Consider the following 26,565-nt stretch of genomic DNA (forward strand, 5'->3'; position numbering starts at 1 on the left):
TTGTTGGCATAAAATGGCTCAAAAGTTGAAACTTTCTGCTGCTGCACGAAACTTTTCTGGTGCTTTACCTTTGTTACTTCAGATGTCGATTTCTCTTTCTAGAAAAATATGATTTCAATGATTCTTTTTGAGTCGGAAACTAGACTCAAATATTTTTCCAACGGTATCTAACTTTCTATAAGAAACATTCGGCAAGAGAGTGAAAGATGCAACGAAATATAGAAATTTGAGAAATAAGACTTAAGGAAAACCGAGACACTCCTCTTTTTTCTTTTTCTTTTTCTCCATATTTTTCTCCATCTTCTTCTTCATATTTTTCTCCATCTTCTTCTCCTTTTACATCTTAGATCATTGCCCGCTCATGTACCATGTTGAGTTGGGTCCGAGGTCCATCTTTATGAGATGACTTTCATTTATCATCATGCCACCACTGTGTGGGCCTATGGGCCTTCTCCTTGGTCCGTGGGCTTGAGCCCATCTTCCACAAACTTGGACGTGTGGGCTTGGGCCCATCTTCCAAAAGATTAGGAGTTGATTTTGCTTGTAAGGTAATTAAGTGATAAATAAAAACAGATTAGGAATTGATTTTTCTTGTCACGAGACTGCTGCTATGGGCGGCAATTGCTGCATCTTTCTATTTCTCTTTTGCTTCTCTCCTTTATCTTCTCCTCTTTTCTAATCTTATCATTGTCAGAATTTTACAGATTGATTACATAGTTCAATTGCACAGCCACAACCCATCTGCCTCTAGTTCTGCACAATTTCAATATCAAATGATGGGTTATCTGAATTTTTTGTTAGAGTGTTTGCTTTTTATTTTTCATTAATAAATATTACCACATATATTCTATTTACACATTTTTAAAAATAAATAAAAAATATTACCATATTCAAAAGAAAAAAAAAAGGCTTGCGTTTATGGTTTTGGAAAGCACTTTCATATTTGTCAAGGACGGGGCTTTATGGTAAAGAATGCTGATAAATAATTTGTTAAGCTTTTCCAGGTTTTCCTTTGGAGAGTTCCTTGATATTCGTGTTTCTTATGTTTTGATCACTGTAGATAAACCTAAGCTACCAACAAACTTTGAAGAGGATACATGGGCAACATTAAAGTCAGCTATTGGTGCTATATTTTTGAAGCAACCTGATCCTTGTGATTCCGAGAAACTTTATCAGGTAGTGTTATTACTCTTTACCTTTTTTATTTTTTATTTTTATGTGGTTCTCTCGACTATAGCATTCTTCAATTTTATATATATGATGGAAAACTCCCTATTTTTGGTCACAGGCTGTTAGTGATCTTTGTTTGCACAAGATGGGAGGGAGTCTGTATCAACGAATCCAAAAAGAATGTGAAGCACACATATCCACAACTCTACAATCATTGGTTGGTCAAAGCCCAGATTTGGTGGTATTTCTATGCTTGGTTGAGAAAAGTTGGCAAGATCTTTGTGACCAGATGTTGATGATTCGTGGTATAGCCTTATACCTTGACAGAACCTATGTCAAACAAAACCCAAATGTTCGTTCATTGTGGGACATGGGGTTGCAGCTGTTTCGTAAACATCTTTTCTTGTCTCCAGAAGTTGAACACAAAACTGTCACTGGTCTTTTAAGACTGATAGAAAGGGAAAGGTATTTTAGCTTTTCTGCAAATATGAAAGGAACACATGCATGATATGGAGATGAATATGCATTCAGGACCTTTTATGATGTTCAAAGATGTATAATTAATTGCTCGTGTTGCAACTCTTATCTGTGTAGCTCGTAGAGTATTGTTTAATATGGACACAAGATATTACCCTACCATGAATCTGGGTTGTTGCAATGTTCAAGTTTGCATGCAAGTCCATTTGACTAGTTGAAGTTAGGAGGTTTTTTCCTGACTAATATTCGCATGATTTTTATTTTACTCTAACTCATGTAGGATTATTCCCACTAACACTCCCACGATCAAGTGCAAATAAATTGATAAACTCCCACGACCAAGTGCAAATAAACTGGTAAAGGCGAAGTGGTGAACATAAATGGGTTACAAACTATATAGGGCACTAACTAGGCGCAACAACACATATTCCCTGTTCTGATACCTTATTAAAGTAAGGTTTAGGTCTATTTGAAAATTGTTAAAGTTTAAGGGTATTTTGGTAATTTATTGTAGTGTGTTTTGTACTGAAATCTTTTTTTGTTTTTGTTTTTGTTTTTTTTTAAATGTTGATAATTTTATTTCAAAGACAGAGAAGATACATCAAGGGGACCTCCCCTAACAACAAGAGATTGAGGGGGGGGGGGGGGGGGGGAGTAATTTAGCACGCTAAGCAATAGCTGAATTGGCTGATCTAAGTACATGAGACCAAGTACAAGAAATGGTGGATACAATGTCCAAAATATCAATAAATATCTGCCAATGACACCATGGGGGGAAGAATCAGGTGGAGCACAATTCGATGACAATCTTGGAGTCTCCCTCCACGATAAGGGGACCACTGAAGCGGTTCGGAAAAATTTGCAAGCCGTGAAGGAGACCGGAGAACTCAGCAATTCCGAGACGGCCAAAGTAAGAGAGGATAACAGTGCCCCCCGGATAAAAAATCACCCCACCAAAACCAGCCAAACTCGGGTTCCCAAAGGCGCTACCATCAAAGTTTAGCTTATAATATCCGGAGGGAGGAGGCTCCCAAACATCAACTTGGCGGGGGGCAGTGAGAACAAACATCTGAGCGATAATCTTCCAATTGGTGCGGACCGGGGCACAAGAGAAGTAAGCAAACTCTTTCCGGGTGCGGATCCAGGTAGATGTGAGCCTAGTGGCAGTGAAGGAAACCTCAGCAGTAGAGCGGAAAGTATAGTCAAACCGTATGGAGTTCATTTCCTTCCAGAGGCACCAAGGAACGAAATCAATGTAGGCAGCCAGCAGAAGCTTGCCCAGGCGGGTTCCAAAAGAGAAATGACACATGGTGCTCAGGTCAAGTGTGATGCAAAAGTTGAGCCCCATGGTGTCAATCAGCCGTCATCCCGTAGAAGAGGTATAGAGGATTGGGAGTGGTGTTGCCACGCCTAATAAGGTTGTCTACAGTAAGGATCTTGTTGTGGCAGGCACTCCAAAGGAAAAACTTCACCATAGGTGGGGCCGAGAGGCGCTAGGCAAAAGTAGTCGGATGTGGGTGGGAGGCCGGGTCCATCCCATAAGATGATGGTAGGCCGAGGAGACCGAGAGTCGCCCGTTATCATCAGGGAGCCAAATCATCCGGTTAGCCGTCTGAGGGCGAACGATAACACTGTCGAGACTATCAATCAAGTCACAAACATAAATGGCTTCCTCATCGGTGAGGCCGCGCCTAAGGTAGAGATTCCATGAGGTTTTGTACTGAAATCATAGTTAGAAAGGAATTAACTAACAATGTCCGGATATTATAAGCTAAACTTTTTTTTTGAGAAGAGTTGTAAATGTATTCAAAAGAGATAAAATACAAACTAAAAAACTAAAAAGACATTTCCTCCACAACAAGATGTTGGAGGGTAACGCCTTTTTTAGCTTGAACATCGGCTAAATGATTAGCAGATCTTGGTACATATTTCCAAGTACATAATAAATCAGAAGTTAAATTACAGATTTCATCATAAATCTTCCAATGACGCCAAGGAGGTTTTGAAGGCTTGGAGCACCAATTTATAATAACTTGAGAATCCCCTTCAATCAAGAGAGCACCGTCCTTTTTTTGTTTGAAGAGTTTCAGCCCGTTGAGCAAGCCATGTAATTCCGCACAAGTAGAGTCTGATACTCCAATTGGACCCGCATAAGTGTAGAGAAGATTTGCTTGATCATCGTGAATTATTCCACCAAATCCGGCTGGGCCCGGACAACCGAAAGCACTTCCATCAAAATTTAATTTAAAGTGTCCAGGAGGAGGTCTAGTCCATTCTATCATAATAGGAGCCTTCGAAATAAGAGACATTTTCGCAACATTTCTCCAATTTTCCCTCATATTTGTTGCTCTTAGATCACAGAATTCTTTGCGAAGGAGAACCCAAGAGCTAACTTGACCGACTATCTGATCACAGAGAATATTCCGAGGAATAGATTTCTGATTGAATTTGCGATTATTTCTTTCTTTCCATAAATTCCACACAATGTGTCCAACACAACAAGATATTAAGATTTTCCCTAACTTCGGAAGATGGGAGCTAACCAAAGTATAAATAGTGTTTAGCAAATCTTGCGAAGGGCAATATAATAAACCGATCTTGTCCATTAATTCGGTCCAAATCTTATGAGCATATTCGCAATGCAAAAGCGTATGATCTGCTATTTCAGGAGATGTGTTGCAAAATGGGCATTCTGGATTGGGAATATTAATGTCTCGTCTTTGCAAAGCGTCAGAAGTTAAAATTTTTTTAAGACATACCGTCCAGATGAAAAATTTGATGCGAGGAGGAATCGGGAGCGACCAAGCAAAAGTAACAGGATGTTCTGCGTGAAGAGGATGGTAGGAAATCAAATGATGGTACGTTGAGGCTGAAGAGAACATACCTTGTTGTTGGGTGTCCAGATGAGGATATCGGAAGAATTTTTTAAGGCCACACCAGAAAGTAAATTGATCAGGCCAGTTGCTTCAACAGTTTCAGAGTCATTTAATGCCCGTCTGAGATGAAGATTCCACCCACCCGAGGACTGCCAATGGTCAGAAATCATTGAACTTCGAGATCTTGACAGCTGGAATAAAAGAGGATAACTTTCCTCTAAGGAACTAGTCCCGATCCACCAATCGGACCAGAAAAGAGTATTTTCACCACTTCCAATATAACTTTGATGGTAGCTCCATTGGGAACCCGGGTTTGGCTGGGTTTGGTAGGGTGATTTTTGATCCAGGGGGCATTGCCATCCTCTTTTACTCTGAACCTCTCGAAATTGCTGACTTCCTGAGCTCTCCGGTCTCCTTCATGGCTTGCGAATTTTTCAACACTCTTCAGTGATCCCCTTATCGTGGAGGGAGACTCCAAGATTGTCATCGGATGGTGCTCCACCTCATCTTTCCCCCCATGGCATCATTGGTAGATTTTTCTTGATATTTTCAACATTGTATCCACCATTTATTGTACTTGGTCTCATGTACTTAGATCAGCCAATTCGGTTGCTGATTTGTGCACTAAATTAGCCCCCCGCCCCCTCCTTCAATCTATTGTTGTTAGGGGAGGTCTCCCTTGATGTATCTTCTCTTTCTTTGAAATAAAATTATCAACATTTCAAAAAAGAAAAGAAAAAAGATTGCAGCCTGATTATCACAAAACATCCTCATCAGCTCATTCTGGTTGAAACCCAATTCCTGTGAGATTGATCTTACCCACATAAACTCGCTCACTCTGTGAGCCATCACCCTATATTTAGCTTTTGCGCTAGACCGGACTACTACATTCTACTTTTTACTTCTCCAACAAACCAAATTTCGTCCTAAGAGGACAGAGGTTGACTTCTTGTCCAGTTTGGACCCAACATAATCTGCATAAGAAAGCCTCTATCTTCATATGGTTGTTAGGTCTAAAGAAAAAACCTTTTCTTGGTGCCCTTTCAAATACCTCAAAATTCTTTATGCAGAAGTGTATTTTGTGAGGATGTGTCATAAACTGGTTCTCTACACTTACTACAAAAGAAATGTCAGGTCTAGTAACTGTTGCATAAATTAACTTGCCCACTAACTTCCGATACTGTGTTTTGTCATTTAATTCAGCACTCTGATCATCATGGAGATCATGTCCCACCTCCGACAAACCGTACTCTTGAAGCATATCTGTTATACATTTATGTTGTGTCATCACAACTCCTTTACTTTTCTCCACTTCAATACCGAGAGAATATTTCAACGGCCTCAAATCTTTAGTTTTACAATGTGCAGACAAATGAGACTTGGTATCCTCTATGCCCGAAATATCATTCCTAGATAATATAATATTATCTACATAAACCAATATCACCAAGATTCTAGAATACCTCTTCATCACAAACAAGGAGTGATCACAATTACTCCTCGAGAATCCCATGGATATCACAACCTGGCAGAATTTTTCAAACCAAACACGCGGACTCTGCTCCAGCCCATAAATCGCCTTCTTGAGTTTGTATACTTTGTGTCTTCCCTTCTGCAACATATCCCGGAGGTTGCTGCATATACACCTCTTCATCCAAATCACCATATAAGAAGGCGTTTTTAAATTTCAGCTAATGTAGGGGTCGTCTTTGATTCACTGCAACTGAGATAAAAATACAAACAAATGATAAACAAGCAACAAGCAAAATTTTTTCAAACACATCAAAGCCAAAAGCTTTATATCTCTTCGCAACCAATCCAGTTTTATATTGTTCAATAGAACCACTAGCGTTATACTTGATTGTATAAACCCAGTGACAACCAACAACTTTGGCTTTTGATGGTAAATCACACAGTTGCCAAGTGCCCTAATCTATTAAAGTCTCCATTTTAACATCCATAGCTTGCTTCCAATAAGGAGACGGGCAAACCTCCTGTACTGAAGAAGGAATAGTGCAGGTAGAGATGGACAAAACAAACTTTTTATAGGAGTCATATAAAGATGAAAAAGACACAAAATGAGATAAAGGATACTGTGTACCTTTCCTGACACCCTTTCTGAGTGCTATTGGAAGGTGTAAATCATTACCCGCAACATCCTTAGATGAGTTAGGGTCATGGTTTGGTGAGAGAGACAAATCTGGAGTCGGAGGTGAGACTTATTTCTTACATTTATATACCTATAATGGTTTCTCAACAGTGATGACTTGTGAAGGTCCAATGGGCTCATCAACTGGTACATGGATAATAGGTGCAGGTCCAGGTGAGATAACAAGATCAGATGGTAATAACACAAAGAAGAAGAATGACACATCCTCAAAGAAAGCAACATAAGCATATACAAATGTTTTTCTAGTCGACGGGAAAAAATATTTGTACCCTTTCTGTGTGTGAGAGTATCCAAAAAATATACATTTAACTGTTCGAGGTGACAACTTATCCCTGGAAGACCCAAACACATGTGCAAAACAGACAGAACTAAACACTCGGGGTGAAACAGGAAATAATGGTTTCTCAACAGTGATGACTTGTGAAGGTCCAATGGGCTCATCAACTGGTACATGGATAATAGGTGCAGGTCCAGGTGAGATAACAAGATCAGATGGTAATAACACAAAGAAGAAGGATGACACATCCTCAAAGAAAGCAACATAAGCATATACAAATGTTTTTCTAGTCGACGGGAAAAAATATTTGTACCCTTTCTGTGTGTGAGAGTATCCAAAAAATATACATTTAACTGTTCGAGGTGACAACTTATCCCTGGAAGACCCAAACACATGTGCAAAACAGACAGAACTAAACACTCGGGGTGAAACAGGAAATAATGGTGTGCACGGCAAAAGGACTTTTTCCTTCTAAAACAGACAAAGGCATTCTATTAATCGAGAAACAAGCAATAAGGACAGTACACCCCAATATGACTTGGGTACATTCATATGTATCATCATTGTCCTAGCCGCTTCCTGTAAATGGCGATTCTTACGTTTAACTATACCATTTTGCTGAGGGGTAAAGACTCATGATGTTTGATAAATACTTCCTTGATTTTGACAAAAGACCTGAAATTTATTACTCATAAACTCAAGGCCATTGTCAGTACGCAAGACATGAAGCGAAGCAGCAAACTGAATTTTTATTTCATCGAAGAAAAGTTTGAATATATCAAAGGCCTCAAATTTTTTCTTAAGAAGGTAAATCCAAGCACACCTACTAAAATCATCAATAAAATAAATAAAGTACCTATGACTAAATTGACTAGTCACAGGACAAGGACCCTAGATGTCGAAGTGTACAATCTCAAATAGATGGCTGGTTTTATGAGACAAGATTGGAAACGAACTTCTGTGATGCTTGCATAGTTGACACGACTCGCACTGAAAAGAAGAACTCGAAGGAAACTTTGGAAATACTTGAATCAGTTTTGCTGCAGATGGATGACCTAGCCGCAAGTGCCACTGTAAAGTAGAATCTATGGTATGTAACACTTGGATATTATTTTGTCGATGGTTCTCCAAGTAATATGATTCATCTCTCTCACGAGCGGAACCAATCGTCTTTCTCGTTGCGAAATCCTAAAAAACACAATGAGTAGGATAAAACGTGTGAGAACAATTCATGGACTTGGCTAGTTGACTAACAGACAACAAATTTGAGGGAAATTTGGGGACAAGAAGCACTGACGGAGGAGACAAAAAAGAAGTTGGAGTAACATTGCCTACTCCTTGAACAGGATAGGTAGATCCATCCACAAAATTAACATGTTTTATACACAAAGACTCTTTCAAATCGGAAAACAATGATGACATAACTGACATGTGTCCGGAGGCTCCTGAGTCAAGAACCCAGGATGGTGATGAGTGAACATGATAAGCGCTATCGATGCTGAGGATGAGGCAACAATGATTTGAGCCTTGCGTTGGGCAATCTGCTATTGCTGCCGTATAATCTGCTGTTGTTGTTGTATCAAGTGCTGCATCTCATCTGGAGCACCTGGTGTAATTGATATAGAGGAATCTAAACTCCCACTTCCCAAATTTAACTCAACACTTGTCAGAATAATGATTGTTTTGCCACAATGAATACACTTCCTTTTTTACTTACCATCACCGCGTACTCTGCCTCAGCCTAAGCCCCTCTCTACGTCAGCCTCTACCTCCACCTCTAGAGGAATCTATAGGAGCTGATGTAGTGTTGGAAGCATTAAGAGTAGTGACTTCCATTATCGTACCTACTTTACCTGCTCTAGGTATAATATTCTTCTCAACCCTCATAATACAATTAAAAGTGGTAGAGAGAGTAGGAATTTCATCTAAAGTTAAAACCTGGGCTTTAGTGGCATAAAGTTCAACACCTAAACCATCCAGAAATTTTGCAACCAACTGCTGATTTTGTTGTCTTTTCAACTCATTTTCATCTGTAGTAAACGGATGATATACATTAATCTCGTGCCATATCCCAAGAAATGCACTGTAGTACTCTGTAATAGTTTTGTTTCCCTTTTTCAGTCCAAAGAAGTCTGTATACATCTCATAAACCTGAGAGAGATTACTTTCTTGTGCATATAAAGACTCTAGGGACAGGCACAACCTCTGCTGTCTCACAGTTCATTACCTGATTTCTCAATGTAGAGTCAATATTGTTGACAATCCAGGTCATAACCTGGCTGTTCTCTGCTTCCCTATCATAATTGGGAGAAATTGGAAAGTTATCTCTAATAAATTTCAACTTTTTTTTACTCTTCAAATACATCCTGACAGACTTAGCCTAATTAAAATAATTAGGCCCTATCAATTTCTCAGATGTAATCATGATAGAATCTTTTCTATCAAATCCAGAATTTTCTCTTGACGGAGTGTAAACGTCTTCCGTTTTAGCTATACTAATGATATATAATCACAAAATAACCAATCAAAGCTTCTAGGCAATTTCCAAATTTATCACCAAGGCCCCACTCACAAAATTAGGGTTAGGGCACAAAATTAGGATATGCGCACCTCAACAAGTCAATAACCAGCAAATTGAATCTATCTCAACCAAAAACATGCAGAATGCCCTTCAATTAGGGTTGATGTCAGCAATTGTATGATGACACATGCACAATGCAGATCCCAAGAAACCCAATTAGGGCAATTAAAGCCTAGAGAATCCTTCAATGATTCATAGAAACCAGTAACCCTAAGGTTATGGCAAAGAAAAAAGAGAAAAAAGCTTGACTTTGATGAACCAGTATAAAAAAATCTGTAGAACTCCTAGGAAGTCACCCTCTTCAGAATTGATGAAAATCTGCAGTAGAATGCAACCAACAATGATTTATTGCTCTGATACCATGTAAAAATGAAGATTTTGGTGAAGGAAGAAGAAAAAATTGAGAGAAAAAAGAGAAGAAGAGAGAGATTTTGAGAAGAGCTAGAGGAGGCTTGTTGGGGTCATGCACGACCCCCAGATTTCTTAAATAACTGTTTTGGGCTTATAATTATAAAAATGCCCTTATATACTTAATAAACCTTATTCTTTCTCCCTAACTATATATCCTATGTACATGAAAATTTTGCCATTGACATAACTTAATATGCAGAACAAGATTAGATAAAGAAATCTAACCACAGAGGTGGGGAAACGACCAAATGCCCCTGAGGGTAAAATGACAAAAGTATCTCTAGATGTATTTTCTAACAAACTTCTTTTTTTTCTTTTTTTTAATTAGATTATTTAAGTAATAGGGGCTTCAGGCCTCACGTTTGTATTTTTTTTTTGTTTTCCTTTTACTACAATGTCACCACCATTAAAACAAAAACTTGCTTTTAGCTGCTTATTATGCCCTTTAGTGGCAATTGTGTTGCCAACTTACAAAATTATGAGTGTTTTATGTCAGTGTCATCAGTATGACAAAATATAGGTGTGAAGTTAGGTCCAAGGCCTTTTGGGCATAACTAAAAAATCTAACATGGTATCAGAACGGGTACTCATATGTGGGCCTGTACCGAAAAACTATCTACTTGTAGAGCAACAAAAAAAAGGGCCTACACCTAAACTATCCACTTGTAGAGCCACAAAAGAGGCATACACCTAAACTGCCTACTCCTAAATTATCCACTTAGCCACAAAAGAGGGTCTACACGTGAGGGGGAGTGTTAAGGAATAGTCCCACATGGATTAGTGAGTACAAAAATCTTGATTTATTAGTTGGTAAAGAGGTTTCCTAAGTAGGCTAGTCATTTTGGGATGAGCCTTGGATCCAACTTAACAATAGGTAAATTTGTTCTGTAACATTTCAAGTTTTGTATTCTCATGTTATGTACATTCTACCTGGTTCTAACAGAGACAGCACAGATTATACCATATCTTGCTATGAAATTTGGAAGGAAATTGTTTTCTCTTTTCTTGCTAAAACATGGTTGGGTTTCTTGCATCCTCTTCTTTTTTTTTAAAATAAAATCATCCATCTACATTTTGAGAAGGACACTGCTAGAGTTCTATTTCATAGCTCGTGGGGTGCAACCCAATTGATAGACGGCCAGTTCGAGATATTGGTCAGCATCACCTTCTTTGAAGAGAAATCTGAATTCATGTGAGGTCTTGGGTTGAAGTCTGTCTGGGGTCTGAGGTACTTGGGGGGCTGTATCTGTAATGAATATTCATAGAAAAGGAATTATCTTCATTTCTTTTTGGCAAATCTTGTTCAGATGCTTGATTAACTTTTCACCTAGAATAATGGTGGAAGAAATCCTTTGATTCATTACATGTTCAATATTTTTGTTCAGAAATTAGTTGCTCATTCTGATATTTCTTTTTTTTAAATGAGCTCGTTCTGATATTTCATAACACTCTTTTTCTCAATTTGTCAGATTCGGTGAAGCAATTGACAGGACACTCCTAAATCATCTTCTGAAGATGTTCACTGCTCTAGGGATTTACACAGAAAGCTTTGAGAAACCATTTCTTGAGTGCACATCTGAATTTTATGCTGCTGAGGGTGTGAAATACATGCAACAATCAGATGTCCCTGATTACTTAAAGCATGTCGAGGTGCATTTATGTGATTCTTTTTTTCCCTTTCATTCCATTCACTAGCAGATGTCTCCCCCTCCCAAAAAAGTCCATATTTATGGAACTTCTATAGACCTTTTTATCTTTGTAATAAAGTTTTCTTTTGCTCTGAAGTTCTGTTCTAAATTTACTTAAGAAACAAGTGAGAAGATGTGACTTCCATGCCTGCAGTTACGGTTGCATGAAGAACATGAAAGATGTTTACTTTACCTGGATGCAAGCACAAAGAAACCTCTGGTGGCTACAGCAGAAAGACAACTTCTTGATCGGCATACATCTGCAATCCTTGATAAGGTGATAGGGTGATGACAAACTTCATTCATGAAGTTTGACTTATGCTTTCTAATGGTCGTTCTAGTTGAAGAAGACAGGTTTTCCTTTAATCACTGTCTTGAACTTTTGTCAGGGATTCACAATGCTTATGGATGCCAATCGGGTTAAGGACCTTCACAGAATGTATGGATTATTTTTGAGAGTTAATGCTCTTGAATCACTTCGACAAGCCTTGAGCTCATACATCCGTGGGACTGGTCAGGGTATTATCATGGACGAGGAGAAAGACAAAGATTTGGTCTCTTGTCTCCTAGAGTTCAAGGCATCCCTTGACACCATATGGGAACTCAGCTTTTCCAAAAATGAGGCCTTCTCTAACACTATAAAGGATGCCTTTGAACATCTTATTAATCTTCGTCAGGTAAAGACAGCACAATGAACTTGTTTCTTTTTTCACATCGGCCTTTTTTGTTTTTCTTTTCTCAGGTGAAGGCAATGGGCTTAAAGGTTTATTTGCTCCATTTAATCGCTTGGTCTTTTTTTTTAATTGACAAAAGGATGCGAATATCCTAAGGATAGGAATAATTATTATTTTTCTTGTTGCAGTTTCCTTCCGTGAATAAATTTCTAACTCGTACTTGAACACACACTTCACAGGCCCAAGTTTCCTTGGAAAAGTATTTCATGAGAGGCTTCCTAGCAGTTCTATAAATGGCTGGGTGAATCATAATAAGATATTTGGTGGCTATTGACATTGTAAATCCTCGGGCTTCATACTAAAGCAAAACGAAAAAGCTGAAAGAGGAAAGCAAGCTGTAGAAAAAGAAGAAAGGAAGAGGAGCTTGAGAATATGAGAAAAAAAAGAAAACGAAATAGGGTTGTGAAGTTACTGCTTATCTTAACAAGTCAGAAAGTTAACATATGTTGCACATGTGTCAATAAAAATTTTAAGTCACAAAATTTTCAAGTGGTGAACATGTATGAATAAAACGTTTCTTACAAAGTATGATGTCTTTTAACTGACGTGATTCAAACGGAGCAGATTTTGGCAAGTCAAAGTTTTGATGACTGGGGCATTTGGTTCAATGGTCTCATGGTGGGTTAGTGTAGGGTCTTGGGTTCAGTTTTCACCAGCAGTAAAGGTGTGTGTGTGTGTGTGTGTGTGTAATCAACATTAAAAAAAAAGTATTGGTGAGACTACAGAAGGCATGTGCCACGTGATGATTATGCTTGATTACCATATATTTATTTTAAATTACATCCTAAGGATTGGACATGAAGTAGTATTCATGCATTACTCTATTGAGCTCCAGCTGATATGTCTTTGGTCTCTTTTACAGAACCGACCTGCTGAGCTGATTGCTAAGTATTTGGATGAGAAACTTCGTGCTGGTAATAAGGGCACTTCTGAAGAGGAGTTGGAGAGTACTCTTGATAAAGTTTTGGTTTTGTTTAGATTTATACAGGCAAGCTTCTTCTTCTTCCCTTCTCAAAGAAGACCATGGTGCCTCCCTTACTGCTGTTGTTTAAAACATACAGCAGTTATTTCCTTTAGAAGACCCAATGCTCTTTTTCTTTTCTTTGTTTGAATGTATTTGCTTCTTTTCCAGCACTTTTCTGGTAAAAGTTTATCAAATTTAGTGTATGATTCTTATACTTTGCCTTCGTGCTAACTCAGGGCAAAGATGTATTTGAAGCATTCTACAAGAAAGATCTTGCAAAGAGGTTACTGCTGGGTAAAAGTGCTTCGATTGATGCAGAGAAGTCAATGATCTCAAAGGTAATTTGCCCTCTGTGTATATAGTCTGAAGCATCCATCTAAAATTAGAGATGCAAATAAATAACCAACATCCAGTTGGTGTTACAAGGAATATTCATTAGGATGATGGTCAACCAAGTTGGCGTCATTTGGTGATGCATTTGTAGATTGCAAATTTGAGCAAGATCATTCTTTTTCATCTCTGTTATTGATGGATATCTGATCGTGCAATATGGACTTTGGGTTCTTAAAGAATGTGAAATATATGGCGTGATCTCTCTCTCTCTCTCTGACATACCATACTCCTTAGTGTCAACAAGTTCCCTATCTTTATTTGTTTCAGCTCAAGACAGAATGTGGTAGCCAGTTTACCAATAAACTTGAAGGCATGTTCAAGGTGCGTCTTGGAGTGATTCGAAAAGTTCTTCCTTAAGAAAATAATATCAGGTCCTCTGTTTAGATTCTTTTTGAAAAATGTGGTGGTTGTATACTTTAATTTGGTTTAGCTCATGAGGTTACTTTAATTTCATCTCTTTGAGGTTAGTAGAGGAACTGAATGCTGTTTAACTTCTAAAGGGTTTTTTCATCAACACAGTTAGTGCTTTTGATTTACCTCTAAATTTTTGCTGGTGCTTTATCTCAGGATATTGAGTTATCAAAGGAAATAAATGAGTCCTTTAGACAGTCTTCGCAAGCCAGGACGAAGCTACCAACAGGGATTGAGATGAGTGTCCATGTCTTGACAACTGGGTGGGTGTGGCTGTTCTTTCTTTACTTTTCTTGTTTACCTGCAGTGCATATAATGAACTGATCTTTTATGACAATTTTTGGTTAATAATTTTGATGTCACAAACACGCTTCTCAACAATTTTGCAATGTTCAGAACTAAAGTTTTTGGTTTATTTGGGACATCTAATATGATAGGTACTGGCCAACATATCCTCCGATGGATGTTCGTCTTCCTCATGAACTGAATGTTTATCAGGTTGCTGTCATCAATCTTTAAACTTTAAAAAAAAGCCATGTCTCACATCACTATCATTGTTTTTCATTTCATTACTTATGCTCACTTGTTTTTTTGATAGGACATTTTCAAAGAGTTCTATTTGAGCAAGTATAGTGGGAGGCGTCTGATGTGGCAAAATTCATTGGGTCACTGTGTATTGAAAGCAGAGTTTCCAAAAGGGAAAAAAGAGTTGGCAGTTTCTCTCTTTCAGGTGTTTCTCCTTTTTGTGTCTTTTAAGAAGGGAGATGCTTTTCTGTTGATTTATCTTTCTAATTGTGTCCTCTTGTGTCTTGCCTTTGGAATTGTTCTGTTTGCACTAGACTGTTGCCCTGATGCTGTTCAATGATACCCAAAAGCTTACTTTTCAAGATATCAAGGAATCTACTGGTATAGAAGATAAAGAGCTAAGAAGGACTTTGCAGTCGCTTGCTTGTGGAAAAGTCCGCGTGCTTCAGAAGGTGGGTGGTATTCATGACTTTGTTGCCCTTTCCTAGAGCACATTTTACTTGTTTGTGCTGCCATGTCATATTTTTGGAAATTGAACTGGGAAATTCTTGCTGGTGGTTTTGCAGCTCCCTAAAGGCAGAGAAGTTGAGGACAACGACCTGTTTTGTTTCAATGAAGAATTTAGTGCTCCTCTGTACCGTATAAAGGTACCTTCATATGTTCTAGAATATGGAAAATGAAACACCAAACTTGAGGTTTTGAGGCAAAACATGAGCTATATTTGCTTTTATGGACTAGGTGAATGCAATTCAGATGAAGGAAACTGTTGAAGAGAATACTAGCACCACAGAAAGAGTGTTCCAAGATCGTCAGTATCAGGTTTGTGTATCTGTTTTATTAATTTTCTCTTCCTGGAAATTCATATTTTTATTGAGAGAAACCAGAGATTGAAGGCTGCAGCATGTAACACACATTGCAGGGGCATATGAAATACTAGGATCAGAGGGAATAGTTTTGTCTAAGAGAGATCTTCGTAGTAACACTTGTGCCTTGTTAGATCCCAGCAAGATAGTTGACTGTTTGGGGATTTATGATTTTTTTTCATCTCTATTTGAATATCCTGATTTTTCTCATGTTAGTTTAATACCGTTAAAGTTTTTGGCAGACATTCACGTTATCAAAATGCCTCAATGAGATTTTTGTTGCTTACAATGTAAATTTCAGACTTGATTTGCATAGGAGGGAAAAGCTAGGAAGAGAGAGATATAGATTTGTTGAGTGGGAATAATCCCCCATTGATAAACGTTAAGAAGTATTATTAGGTTGTAGTGTTGAGCAATAACTCTCCTAAGTTGCTAGTCATTTTGGGGTGGAATTGGACTAGGTTTTTGCAGTGGTATCAGAGTAAGATGTTTGCTTGGGCCTAGGCATAGTTTGTGCACTGTTGTTAGTTTATACCTGTCTCGGACCTGTTATGTGTAAGTCTAGACGTAAGGGAGAATATTTAGTGAGAATAACTCTCTCATTAATAAGCGTTAAGAAGTGTTAAGGTATTATAATCATGGTTTCCCAACCCGGCGAGTTGACCTGGATTTTAATAGGGTCGGATTGGGTTGGGGGGTTGGTAACATGGTCCAACAGTTTCTCATATTTTTTATTTCATTAGTTTTTAACATGGTCCAATAGTTTGGTAAATAGGCGGTGATGTTTTTCATGCTAAGTGTTTGGTCTTCACTTCGAATCTTCCCTCCAATGAAATTTTTTTCAAGTCTCTTACATAGATTTTTGAATTGGACCTGATTCAACCTGGTCCGGTTTATGGTCAGACTCCAACTGGTCGGCTCATATGATTATAAGCTCAATCAAAGTTTTGCCTATATAACAACCGGAAAAGGGTTTGGTTTCTATTTAACTTGGTTGAACCAGCTGGTTTCCTCTGTTTTTGAGAACGTTGTTACAAAGGATTACATCAAAGTAGGGCTACATACATTTCAAAAAAAAAAAGTAGGGCTACATAATGGGTCGAGTTGGATTACATGATCCAAAAGTGACCTATTGTGAATTGGGTTTGAAAAATTTTACTCCCACATAGTATTGCAGATTGGATCTAGTAAGATGGATAATATTTTTAATTCATATGTGGATATGTTGTGGATCAGATCAGGTGATTTCAAAGTCCACATGTGATCCATTTTCATGTAGATTGGGTCGGTGCAGATTGGAGCAAATCATATTGCAGATTGGTGCAGATTGGAGCAAATCATATTGCAGATTGGTGCAGATTTTTCCCTTAAAAAATACAACCAAGTTACTCGACTGAAGTTATTAATGAAAGACACAAAATACTTAAAACCAAATGGACTCGAACTCTACATGGGCTCCATACATTAGAATGAATTAATTCAAAAAGATGAGAACTATTACTAAAACTAATTGGGAAACTAGATCTATGATGTTTTCCCAGTTGATATGACTCACACTCGAAAGTAACATTAGCAGGGTTAGATGGAAAGGACTGACAGAGTTTTGCTTGTGATGGATGCCCCAAACACAAATGCCATAAGAACGGTGATTCTTTTACAGATAATGCCATTGGTAGCGAGTAGAATTTCCATCCAGCCAATAAAACCTATCTTTCTCATGTTCGGAACTAATCATCCTCTTTGTCTTCAAGTCTTGAAAAACACATGAAATAGGAGAAAGGTTATAGAACAATTCAAAGACTTAGTAATATGAATAACAAAAAGAAAATTAAATGGAAAAATTAGGAACAAACAAAACTGAGTCTAATGACATTTTTGGAGTAAGAAGAACAGTACCCTCCCCTTGGATTGGGGAAGTAGAACTATCAGCCAAGACCACAAGACGATAAAACTTGAAGGAAGTAACTGATTGGAGCTAAGATTTCATACCTGACATGTGAGTAGACGCTCCTGAATCAATGATCCAGGGGGGAGAATGTGACACATTCAGTGTAGTTGTACCTATGTTTGCCATTGTAACACTTTTTGCAGTAAAGGAGTCAGTCACAATAGTTGTAGTGATTGGAGTAGAAGTAGTAGTGAACTGACCCTACCGTTGAATCAACTGTTGTATGTCATCCTGAAGTCTAGAATGGGAAGATGTATTTGGGCTTGTCACAATAGAGTTAGACCAAGCCGTCTCGCCAAACTTCTCCCAACATTTCCTAGAGCAATGATTTTTTTTTTCCACAATGAATACATCTCCTGTCACTTCCATCATTCCTACCACGACCATGAGTAGAAGAATCTCTTCCTCGCCTCTATTATTGTTTCCACGATTTCTATTCTCAATCTACCGTATGAAGCATGAAGGTTGTGAGTTGTTGCATGAAATGGTCGGGTATTGTTTTCCCCCTTGCCTACCATTACTCCTTTTGCCTGTATAACTCTATTAAACGGATTGTTTGAGAGTAGTGGTATCATCATTAGCCAGTAGCTGTGCCCTTATCGAATCATATTCTGATACCAAACCATCAAGAAATCAAGGAACCTGTATTTGGTTCTCCTTCTTCCGAATGTCTTCAGCATTCATTGTAAATGAATGAAATGTACTGATCTCTTGCAGTACACCTCACATCCCATTATAGTCAGTTACTGTATGGTCATCCCTCTTCATGTTGAAATATCGGACATACAACTCATAAATCTGAGAAAGGTTGCTCTCTTTGACAAGATAGAAGCCAGGGTATCCTCCATTGCTTTGGTTGTCCCATAGGTCATGATCTGGTCACTTAACCTGGGCTCCATACTGCCTCGGGTTCCCAATCTTTAGTAATGGGTGTAGAAGGATCATCTCTTATATATTTAACCTTTTTTTTTGGCTTTTAGGTACACTAGTATAGACCTAGACCAATTTATATAATTAGACCCATTCAATTTAATCGATGTGATTTGAATAGACCCAAAATCCTTACCCTCAGAAATCTTTGAATGTCTAAATGCAGGAACTTGAGTGATTGATCTGCCATTTGGAATCTCAAAATTATCCCAACAAGTGTACTAAACTAATTAGAAGAAGTATTGAACTCAATTGAAGTTCATTTCAAAATTTCCAAAATTAGGGTACGTGAGGTCCCACACTACAATTAGGGCATGCACTTCTCTGATCTTGCAAAAATCTTCAATTAAACCAAATTTTCATCAATAATACTATCTATGCAGCATAGAATCGACTTTTGGCAAGATGACATCAGCAAGGGTAAGGTGATGTAGGCAGGTATGAGGCTCAAAAAAATTTAGTCAGTGTCTTGTGGAGAAAATTTGGCATTATAACTGCTCAATTAGCAGCAGTAGCCATCAACCAAAGGAGGTGATGGCAGTGGAAAAAAGAAAAAGAATGGATTTTTTTCCTACCAGAGAGAAGAACTATCTGATTTTTACCTTTGGGATTGAGAAATCTCAGAGACAGAGAGATGCTATGCTATAAAACCCCCACAGATCACTGCCGCTGCTCTGATACTATAAGAAATTAGAAAAATTTGAGTTAGAAGAGGAGAAGAAGTGAAAGGGGGAAGAGGACCAGAGAGAAGAAGCAATGGTGGCTGCTGGGATAAGTCTCTGGAATAGAGACTTATCCCCTTTATAATCTCTATAAGTGAAAACAGTATTAAAGGACTAAATTGCCCCCTCACGTACAACCTTACATAACTCTCTCTATACAACTTAGATTTTCGTGCAAATTGAAACATAGGCACGTGACATAAAAGATTACTCTATCTGATATGTTATGACACTTATCATACCTATGGAAATAACCAAAATACCCCTGCCTATGTACTACTATGAGTAATTAATAAAATAAGTTATTTTTGGATTAGGTTGGATTGGGGTTTTAAAACTTACATCCAATGTGATCCATTTTATTTGCCGATTGTATCTGTTCGGATTAGTTTTCTTTGTGACACGTAAAAAACACTCATCCTTACTATGTGCAAATGAAATTTTTTAAAACCCACCAACTAATCCAATTGATTGATTTACAGATTGGATAGGGTTTTGTGGATCGGGGCCACAATGGGTTGCAGATAACCTGATCCACTTGCAGCCTTACATCAAAACCAAATCAAAATCAACAGGAGCAGAAGAAACAAGATGTGTTACAATATGTATTCCACAAATTGAAATCAAATAGGACATTATGGTAATATCCAATCATGAAGCCTTGGTTAGGATTCTCCCACAACAAATTGTTACCAAGAAACTCTAAGAAGCACTGGCAAATCAGCTATGTACTTTGCACTGTGCAGTATATGATCTCACTCGTTTTGAAGTGGTTGACTAATGCATATCTCATCATAGATAGCTAGAAAATGCCAAGGAGTAATCATTTGCAAAGAAGACCATATATAATTACCACAAAAGAACCTTCTTTCACAAAAAATCCATTCAACAAAAAGTTGACATCAGAAGAACTAGCAGTAAATTCTTATCCCACCTAGAGTTGGATTACAAGATTGATTGCCATTCTTGATCTTTTGCTATTTTACATGGGTGGACCTTACCTGTTAGTTTGGGGTGGAGTGCTTCTTGTAGTTATACTGTTTCATGAAATTATTTTTCACAGTTGGTGGGGTTCTTAATTTGATTGTCATGTACTTTTGTTTGGAGAATTCCTGGCTGCTGCTAAGGCTAATCACTTTATTTGGTGTTTGGTTAAGGATTTCATTCCTAGGAAAATGGGTACAATTCACTTTAAAGCCCGAAGGCAAAATAGTACAATCAAAGAAGGTAATCCCTTACAATGTGAGATTGGGGGGTAACCCCCTCTTTAGCTAAGTCATCAACATGACTATTTGCTGATCGAGATACATGAGACCAAGAATTAACACAGTTCAAACTAAGGTCTTGAACTCTTGAAATTTAACTCTTTTGGTTAAGGAACAATTTAACTCTTGATCAATTATTTCAGTAGGGTCTTCAACTTGAAAGTATCTAATTTAAGCTCTGCGGGGAGGCTGAGGAGTCTTTTAATTCTATCTTTTTGTTCATTACTCATTTAGTTTTAGTATTTGGGATTGAGTCCTTAAAAATATTGAATTAAGATGTTATCTTCCTAATTTTTTTCAAGTGCTTGGGGTTAATTCTTTACATTGTTTAGAAACAAGGCGTGGAAGATTTGATGATCCTTTACAAAAAAAATAACTGAATTAGGCTTTTGGCTCAAATGGCCAAGTATGAGGTTTTAGGTTCAAGTCTCACTGAGAGGAGGGTGTGTAGTTAGGGGTGGGCATCGGGTCGAGTTTTACATGGAACCCGATCCAACCCAGTTTCAGGTGTCTAATTTCACCCCGCATGTCGGATACGGGGCGGGGAAAAAAATCCGTCGAGTTTTGAGTTAGAGATTGGCTTTTTCTAAACCTGACCTGAGCCTGACTCGACCCCAATCCAAGCTCGACCCAAATCCCACCTACTGACGAGACAAATATAAAACGGGGTTAAGACAGGTTAGGTTTGCGAGAACAGGGCGGGGACGGGTCAGGTTTATGTCGGGTTAATGGGAATGGGGTGGGGATGGCGTTATAAGGACGGTAATCGGGTTGGCGTCAGGTTTGGTGATTCGGGTTTTTTTTTGGGGTTTGGGTTTCAAGGTCGGGGATCGGGTTCGGGTTTTGGTTAACTCGACCCTGACCTGACCCATGCCCACCCCTATGTGTAGTGTGAATTTGCAGTTAACATTCAAAAAGTTAAAATAATTGAGGGCATAGTGGGATAGCAGAACAAGTGTTCAGTTAGATTCCTTTTTAGGCAGGCAAAATGGTGGAAGTTCGCCATTTCCTTAGAGATACTAGGGGTAATTGGAAGATGGTGGTAGCTTTTCTTATTCTAGGTGTGCAAGTGTATGCATGGACTCTGCTTCACAGATGGTTAAAATTACAATTTGATGGAAACTTAAGAGAGAATCCAAGACCATTGGGTGGAGATAGTGCTATCTGTCAATTTATGGGCAGGATTCTCCTTGTATTTTCTGCATCTATATGGATTCCATTCAGATGAAGATGTGTGTTCTCTTGCATGGTTTTCATTCATTCAGGGGTTTGTCCTTTGAACCACTTGTAGTTGGGGGGGCTTCAGTAGTGCTGGTTAGTTGGGGTTCTAAGCATTCTTCACCTCCTTGGGCACTCATACCGTAATTTGATAAGATTGTTGACATTACTTTATAATTTGTGATTAGTTGGGTGAGCCCTTGTAAGGAAGCTAATTAGATTGTTGACTATTTAGCGAAAGAAACAATTTCCCAATAGCAACTTGTTGTAGTGGATTGTTGTACACTTTATGTACATGTGGTTGTTATTTGGTATTTCTTGATTGCAATTGGGGCTCTTTGTATTCTTATTTTTTTATTTATTGCCTTTTCCAAAAGGAAAGTTTGGGGGTGGGGAGGACTGCATAAAATCAATTTGCTTGCAATTTAGATGATGACATTAGTCGCTCCATTCGAGGGATTATTGTGAAAGGTATCCATAATATTTGTTAGAAATTATAAATGTAGTTAGGTTATTTGGCATGTGCTGTGGTCCCTTTTCTTCCTTGTTGCGTGTATTTGTGTTGGTTAGATTTTTTGTGGAGCTTCATGGCCTTATTCTATTTTATCAGTTTTATTTTGTATGTTCAGGAGAGGGTCATTTTGGATATTTCTGGAATTATGACTTAAACTCTTAATAAAAGAAGATAGAGAGCTCAATGGCTCTCCAACAGACTGCTGGTCCTCTTGGCAGTTCCTTTCTCTCTCACGTTCTCTTCTTCTCCTTTTTCTCACTCTTTTCTTTATCCAAACCGTATAATATTCTTTTTGAGAAGAGTAAGCTTCCCGAACTCGGTCATTTTCCAAGCCCTATTAGTGGAGAGAAATGGACATTGGCTTTTTTTACCCCTCACGTGCTCACCCTTGTTGCTTGGGTATTATCCTTGGGAGGATTGTTAAAGCTCAATTTGGATGGTAGCTCTAAGGGGCAATTCTGGCCTAGTTGGAGTTGGAGTGATTAGGGGCTCGTTGGGAGGTATCCATTTTGTCTATTGTGCACCCTATGAGCATTGCTATGCCATGGATGTGGAGTTGAGGGCATTCCTCGTGGTATTCAAGTGTATGTGTTGTATGACTTAATGATCCCCTCTTAGTGGAGGGGGGGTACTATTGTCATCAGTAGTTGGATTATAGGGACAAATCTTCAGATGTGTTTTGAAAATAATTAAAAAGACTATTAGGAGCCTTATTGTTGATTGGTGCACACTCCTAGAAGTGTCAAGAGCGTTGTGGATATTTTGGCAAGAAGTGGTATGACCCTTCTACAACTTGTTAAAGTAAATGTTTTTTATCCTGATTGTATTTGCTTTCGTTCTCTTCAATGAAATTCTCATTTGTTGAATTTAGGACCCCTTTATTGAAATCTCGAGCAAGGTGAGAGAGGGATAAAGAAAAAGAAAGAGAGAGAGAGCTCTCGGGTAAAAAGGAGAAAAGAGAGAAAAAAAGAAAAAGAGTTTAGGCTAGAGAGAAGTCTTCACGAGAGAGAAGTGGAAAACTACTTCACTTTCTTATTATTAATTCGAGTACAAGCACATTTATTTATAGTAGAGGAAAGTAGTAGAGTCCAAGTACAATTAAACTACCATTCTCCTAATTACATCCAAACTATAACTCTTAAAGATACGTCTATCATAAGAAAATAACTCAACATAATTAGAAGATTAACATAACTCAAATTAAAACTCTTCTACGAGGACGTGATCATATGATAAAGATGCCAGCTCGTGGTTATCAGTGTGAGTCCCACTTGATCTTCCAACTCATGTGATAAGGATACCAGCTCGTGGTTATCTTTGTGGGTCCCACTTGATCTTCAAATCTTCCAACTCATTCCAGCTCGTGTTTCACATCTTCCAACTCATGCTAGCTCGTGTGATGACTTATCATGTCATTTCATGTTCTCATGGTGGGTCCCACCAGCTCGTGCAACCATGGTGGGTCCCACATTGTACCATCATCATTTTCCCAAAAAAAAAAAGAAAAAAAAAAAAGAGAGTTCAAACTAGCATAATCAGTTGTATCCAATTACAGATTTTCTACCACCTTTGATCAAGGATGGGTGTGTCACCAATAGGCATCAAATATCAGCAGGTACTATCGTATATCGGTTGATACGTATCATTTATTGGCTAATATGTATGATATATCAACCGATATGTATCACATATCATCCAATATGTATCGCATTATCAGCTCATACTTATTATCATCATATATCAGCCAATACATATCATATATCGTGCGATCTGTATCGCATAACATCCAATATGTATCGCATTATCAGCTGATACTTATTACATATCGGCCGATATGTATTGCATATCAGCCGATATATATTGGATTTCACCCTGGCAGATGTGGGATGTATTGGCTGATACACCATGGTATGTATTGGATTTCAGGGCATCTGATATGTCTACCCTGTCTTTGTCGCCTTTCTAAAATGGAGAATGTTTTTGGTAAGACTGCCAAGGGAACTTGAAGATCTATTGAATAAGATTCTTTTATTTCTTTTCTTTCCAAAATCACCAAGCTACTGCAGCCATAGGCGCCTCTAAAAAGTTCCTTTCAATTTAGACAAAAGCCAAGTGTGGCATTGGATGGGAGATGAGAGTTGGGAAGCAGAGAATTGATCCTAATTTAGGGAAGACAGGCCCCAGGCAGAGAAGCTAATGAGGAGCTATGCAGGAAATTTTGATTTTTAGTCTCATCCTCCATGTTGATACTTGAAATACACACTGTTCGCGACTGAGAACTTTGTCCATGGTTACACACCTAATGAAGTGAAGCATCCTAGGAGATCAAGGAGCTTGTAGGATAAAGCACCGAAGGAGCTTTGAAAGCTTTTAACATTTCCTCGGAGAGGGGAGCAAAAAGAAGTAACGAAGTTCAGACAAGGGTTTTAAGGCCTGTAGTATTTATTGTTTCCTTTCTTCAGGATGGTTTGTGGGTACAGAACATATACCTCAGTCATTTCACTATCAGAAATTGCTTTTTCTGAAATTGAGGTTTCCAGGAAGAAACTTGACAATGGTAAGCGGGTCCAATATGAGACTGGCAAAATCCCTTTATTCAGGGCACCTCTTCTCTTATCACCCAGGCCTCTGACAGATCTCTCCACCTGGCTGCTTTTTTTGCATTTTTACTAGATTGAGGACTGCTGGGTCATGATGTTGGGTCTACTAGCATTATTGCTGACTCATTACTGGGAACTGGTTTCTTGCGTCAAGGTCTTCCTGTGGGGAGTACCTCTGCTATAGACTAGTGATATTCTATATGTACTATTTACTTGCTGTCTTGATAAAAAAAAAAAAAAACATCTCTGTACTTTTTGTGCATTTTGTATTTTTGAGAACTTTTATTGGGAATATGTACATAATCAACATGGCCCTGTTGTCAGTTTGAAGATGGCAGGACATGCTCATTCTCATTGTGTTCCCTTGAAAAATAAAGAATTCCTTCCTGAAATTGCTCATGAAAACTGTTTCTGCTGGACATGATCATCTTGGGCAGAACGTGCAATTTGGCTTTCTTTCACAAAAACTTCTGCTACCCTCTTATCTGTATATTGGTGTTAACTCCCCTCTTTCTGTTATATAAGGCTGAACATTTGATTATTATTGGAGTTATAACCAAGTACTTTCACACATCCCACTTAATGCACGCACATACCTCATGCTTACATTTTCTGACTAAAATACCAACTTCCGTGACTTCTAACAACTAACTTTTGTAACAAAGCGATGTCATATGAGTCAGATAATCAAGTTACTTCCATGCCCTTATCTGAGTTATATTGTAGGTTGATGCAGCAATCGTTCGTATTATGAAGACCAGGAAAGTACTAAGCCACACTTTATTGATAACTGAACTTTTCCAGCAGGTAATGTACATGGCCATTTATCACTACAAGGCTTTCCTTTAAATCCCCTTTTTTGGATGAGCTCGACTATTGTTTAAACTTTTGTGGTCTTTTCAATTCGAGCTAATGTTTGTAATTTCTTGTTTTTTTTTTTTTTTTTTTTTTTTGGAGAATATTGTCTGATGGCATATGGTTGCTGACAGCTCAAATTTCCAATAAAGCCAGCGGATCTGAAAAAAAGGATTGAAAGCCTTATTGACAGGGAGTATTTGGAGCGAGACAAGAACAACCCACAGATATACAATTACCTTGCTTAGGTTAACAAAGAATATACATTCATGAACCTGACATCGTTCTGTAAATGATAGAGGAGAGGCCTTCCCACAAGTGATGTGCAATGCATTGAAGGCTGGTGTTCTTTTCTGCCACCATGTACAGCGACTTGATTGTAGTTATTTGGCAACTCCTAGTGTACTAGCCCCTTTTCTTCAGGTTGTGATACGTCCAACGCTAGCTACTGGTGGTTCTTGAGAAACAGCATCGAATGTTGTAAGCTTTATGGGAGGGTTTGTAGAAGTCTGGAATTTTAAAATCCCTGGACTTGGGGGTCAGGTTTATGAAAGTCAGGGATCAGCGGAGGTAAATATTACTTGGATTTTTTAAAAATTCCAAACTGACATTTTATGTACATAAAACTGCCCATGAATAGAAATATGGTCAGTTTTCAAGAGGTTTGAGTTGCAATATCCGGGGGTTGTGTTCTCTTGAGCTCTTCCTAGCCTGTTCCGTGATCTCTCCAATTCTATCTCTCATTGCGTTGAAGGAAACGAGCAGAGGTGATAGGAATTCGGAGTCTTCAGCAAAATCTCGACTAGGGTGAGGGTGTAGGCTCCTCTCTGGTTGGCAATAGAGACTTTCGTTGGGGCAATGCTCCCTCCCTCGTTGGCTTCACAAGTTATAAAATTAAAACTAACTTTAAGTTATAAATAGTGTTTTTTAAGTTATAAGTTATAAATTTTAATAGTGTTTAAGTTATAAATAG

General features: G+C 38.3%; 1 protein-coding gene across 1 annotated transcript in view; it reads left to right on the plus strand.

Annotated features, from left to right (window-relative positions):
* The window catches only part of LOC137951513 (cullin-4-like), a 34,460-nt gene extending 8,168 nt beyond the window's left edge, over nucleotides 1-26,292 (plus strand). The window contains exons 2-17 of the mRNA XM_068798213.1: nucleotides 1,061-1,176; nucleotides 1,289-1,635; nucleotides 11,432-11,612; nucleotides 11,805-11,927; nucleotides 12,040-12,327; nucleotides 13,247-13,372; nucleotides 13,585-13,686; nucleotides 14,009-14,062; nucleotides 14,309-14,415; nucleotides 14,590-14,650; nucleotides 14,751-14,882; nucleotides 14,992-15,129; nucleotides 15,244-15,324; nucleotides 15,416-15,496; nucleotides 25,464-25,544; nucleotides 25,727-26,292. Of these exons, the coding sequence (XP_068654314.1) occupies nucleotides 1,061-1,176; nucleotides 1,289-1,635; nucleotides 11,432-11,612; nucleotides 11,805-11,927; nucleotides 12,040-12,327; nucleotides 13,247-13,372; nucleotides 13,585-13,686; nucleotides 14,009-14,062; nucleotides 14,309-14,415; nucleotides 14,590-14,650; nucleotides 14,751-14,882; nucleotides 14,992-15,129; nucleotides 15,244-15,324; nucleotides 15,416-15,496; nucleotides 25,464-25,544; nucleotides 25,727-25,840 (2,132 nt within the window). The 3' untranslated portion in view covers nucleotides 25,841-26,292. The remainder of the gene's footprint in view (nucleotides 1-1,060; nucleotides 1,177-1,288; nucleotides 1,636-11,431; nucleotides 11,613-11,804; nucleotides 11,928-12,039; nucleotides 12,328-13,246; nucleotides 13,373-13,584; nucleotides 13,687-14,008; nucleotides 14,063-14,308; nucleotides 14,416-14,589; nucleotides 14,651-14,750; nucleotides 14,883-14,991; nucleotides 15,130-15,243; nucleotides 15,325-15,415; nucleotides 15,497-25,463; nucleotides 25,545-25,726) is intronic.
* The last annotated feature ends 273 nt before the right edge of the window (nucleotides 26,293-26,565 follow it).

The sequence above is a fragment of the Aristolochia californica genome, unplaced genomic scaffold, assembly GCF_029961685.1.
Source record: "Aristolochia californica isolate CCGP_79_NKW_82.1479 unplaced genomic scaffold, dmAriCali1.0.hap1 SCAF_15, whole genome shotgun sequence".
Classification (NCBI taxonomy): Eukaryota; Viridiplantae; Streptophyta; class Magnoliopsida; order Piperales; family Aristolochiaceae; genus Aristolochia; species Aristolochia californica.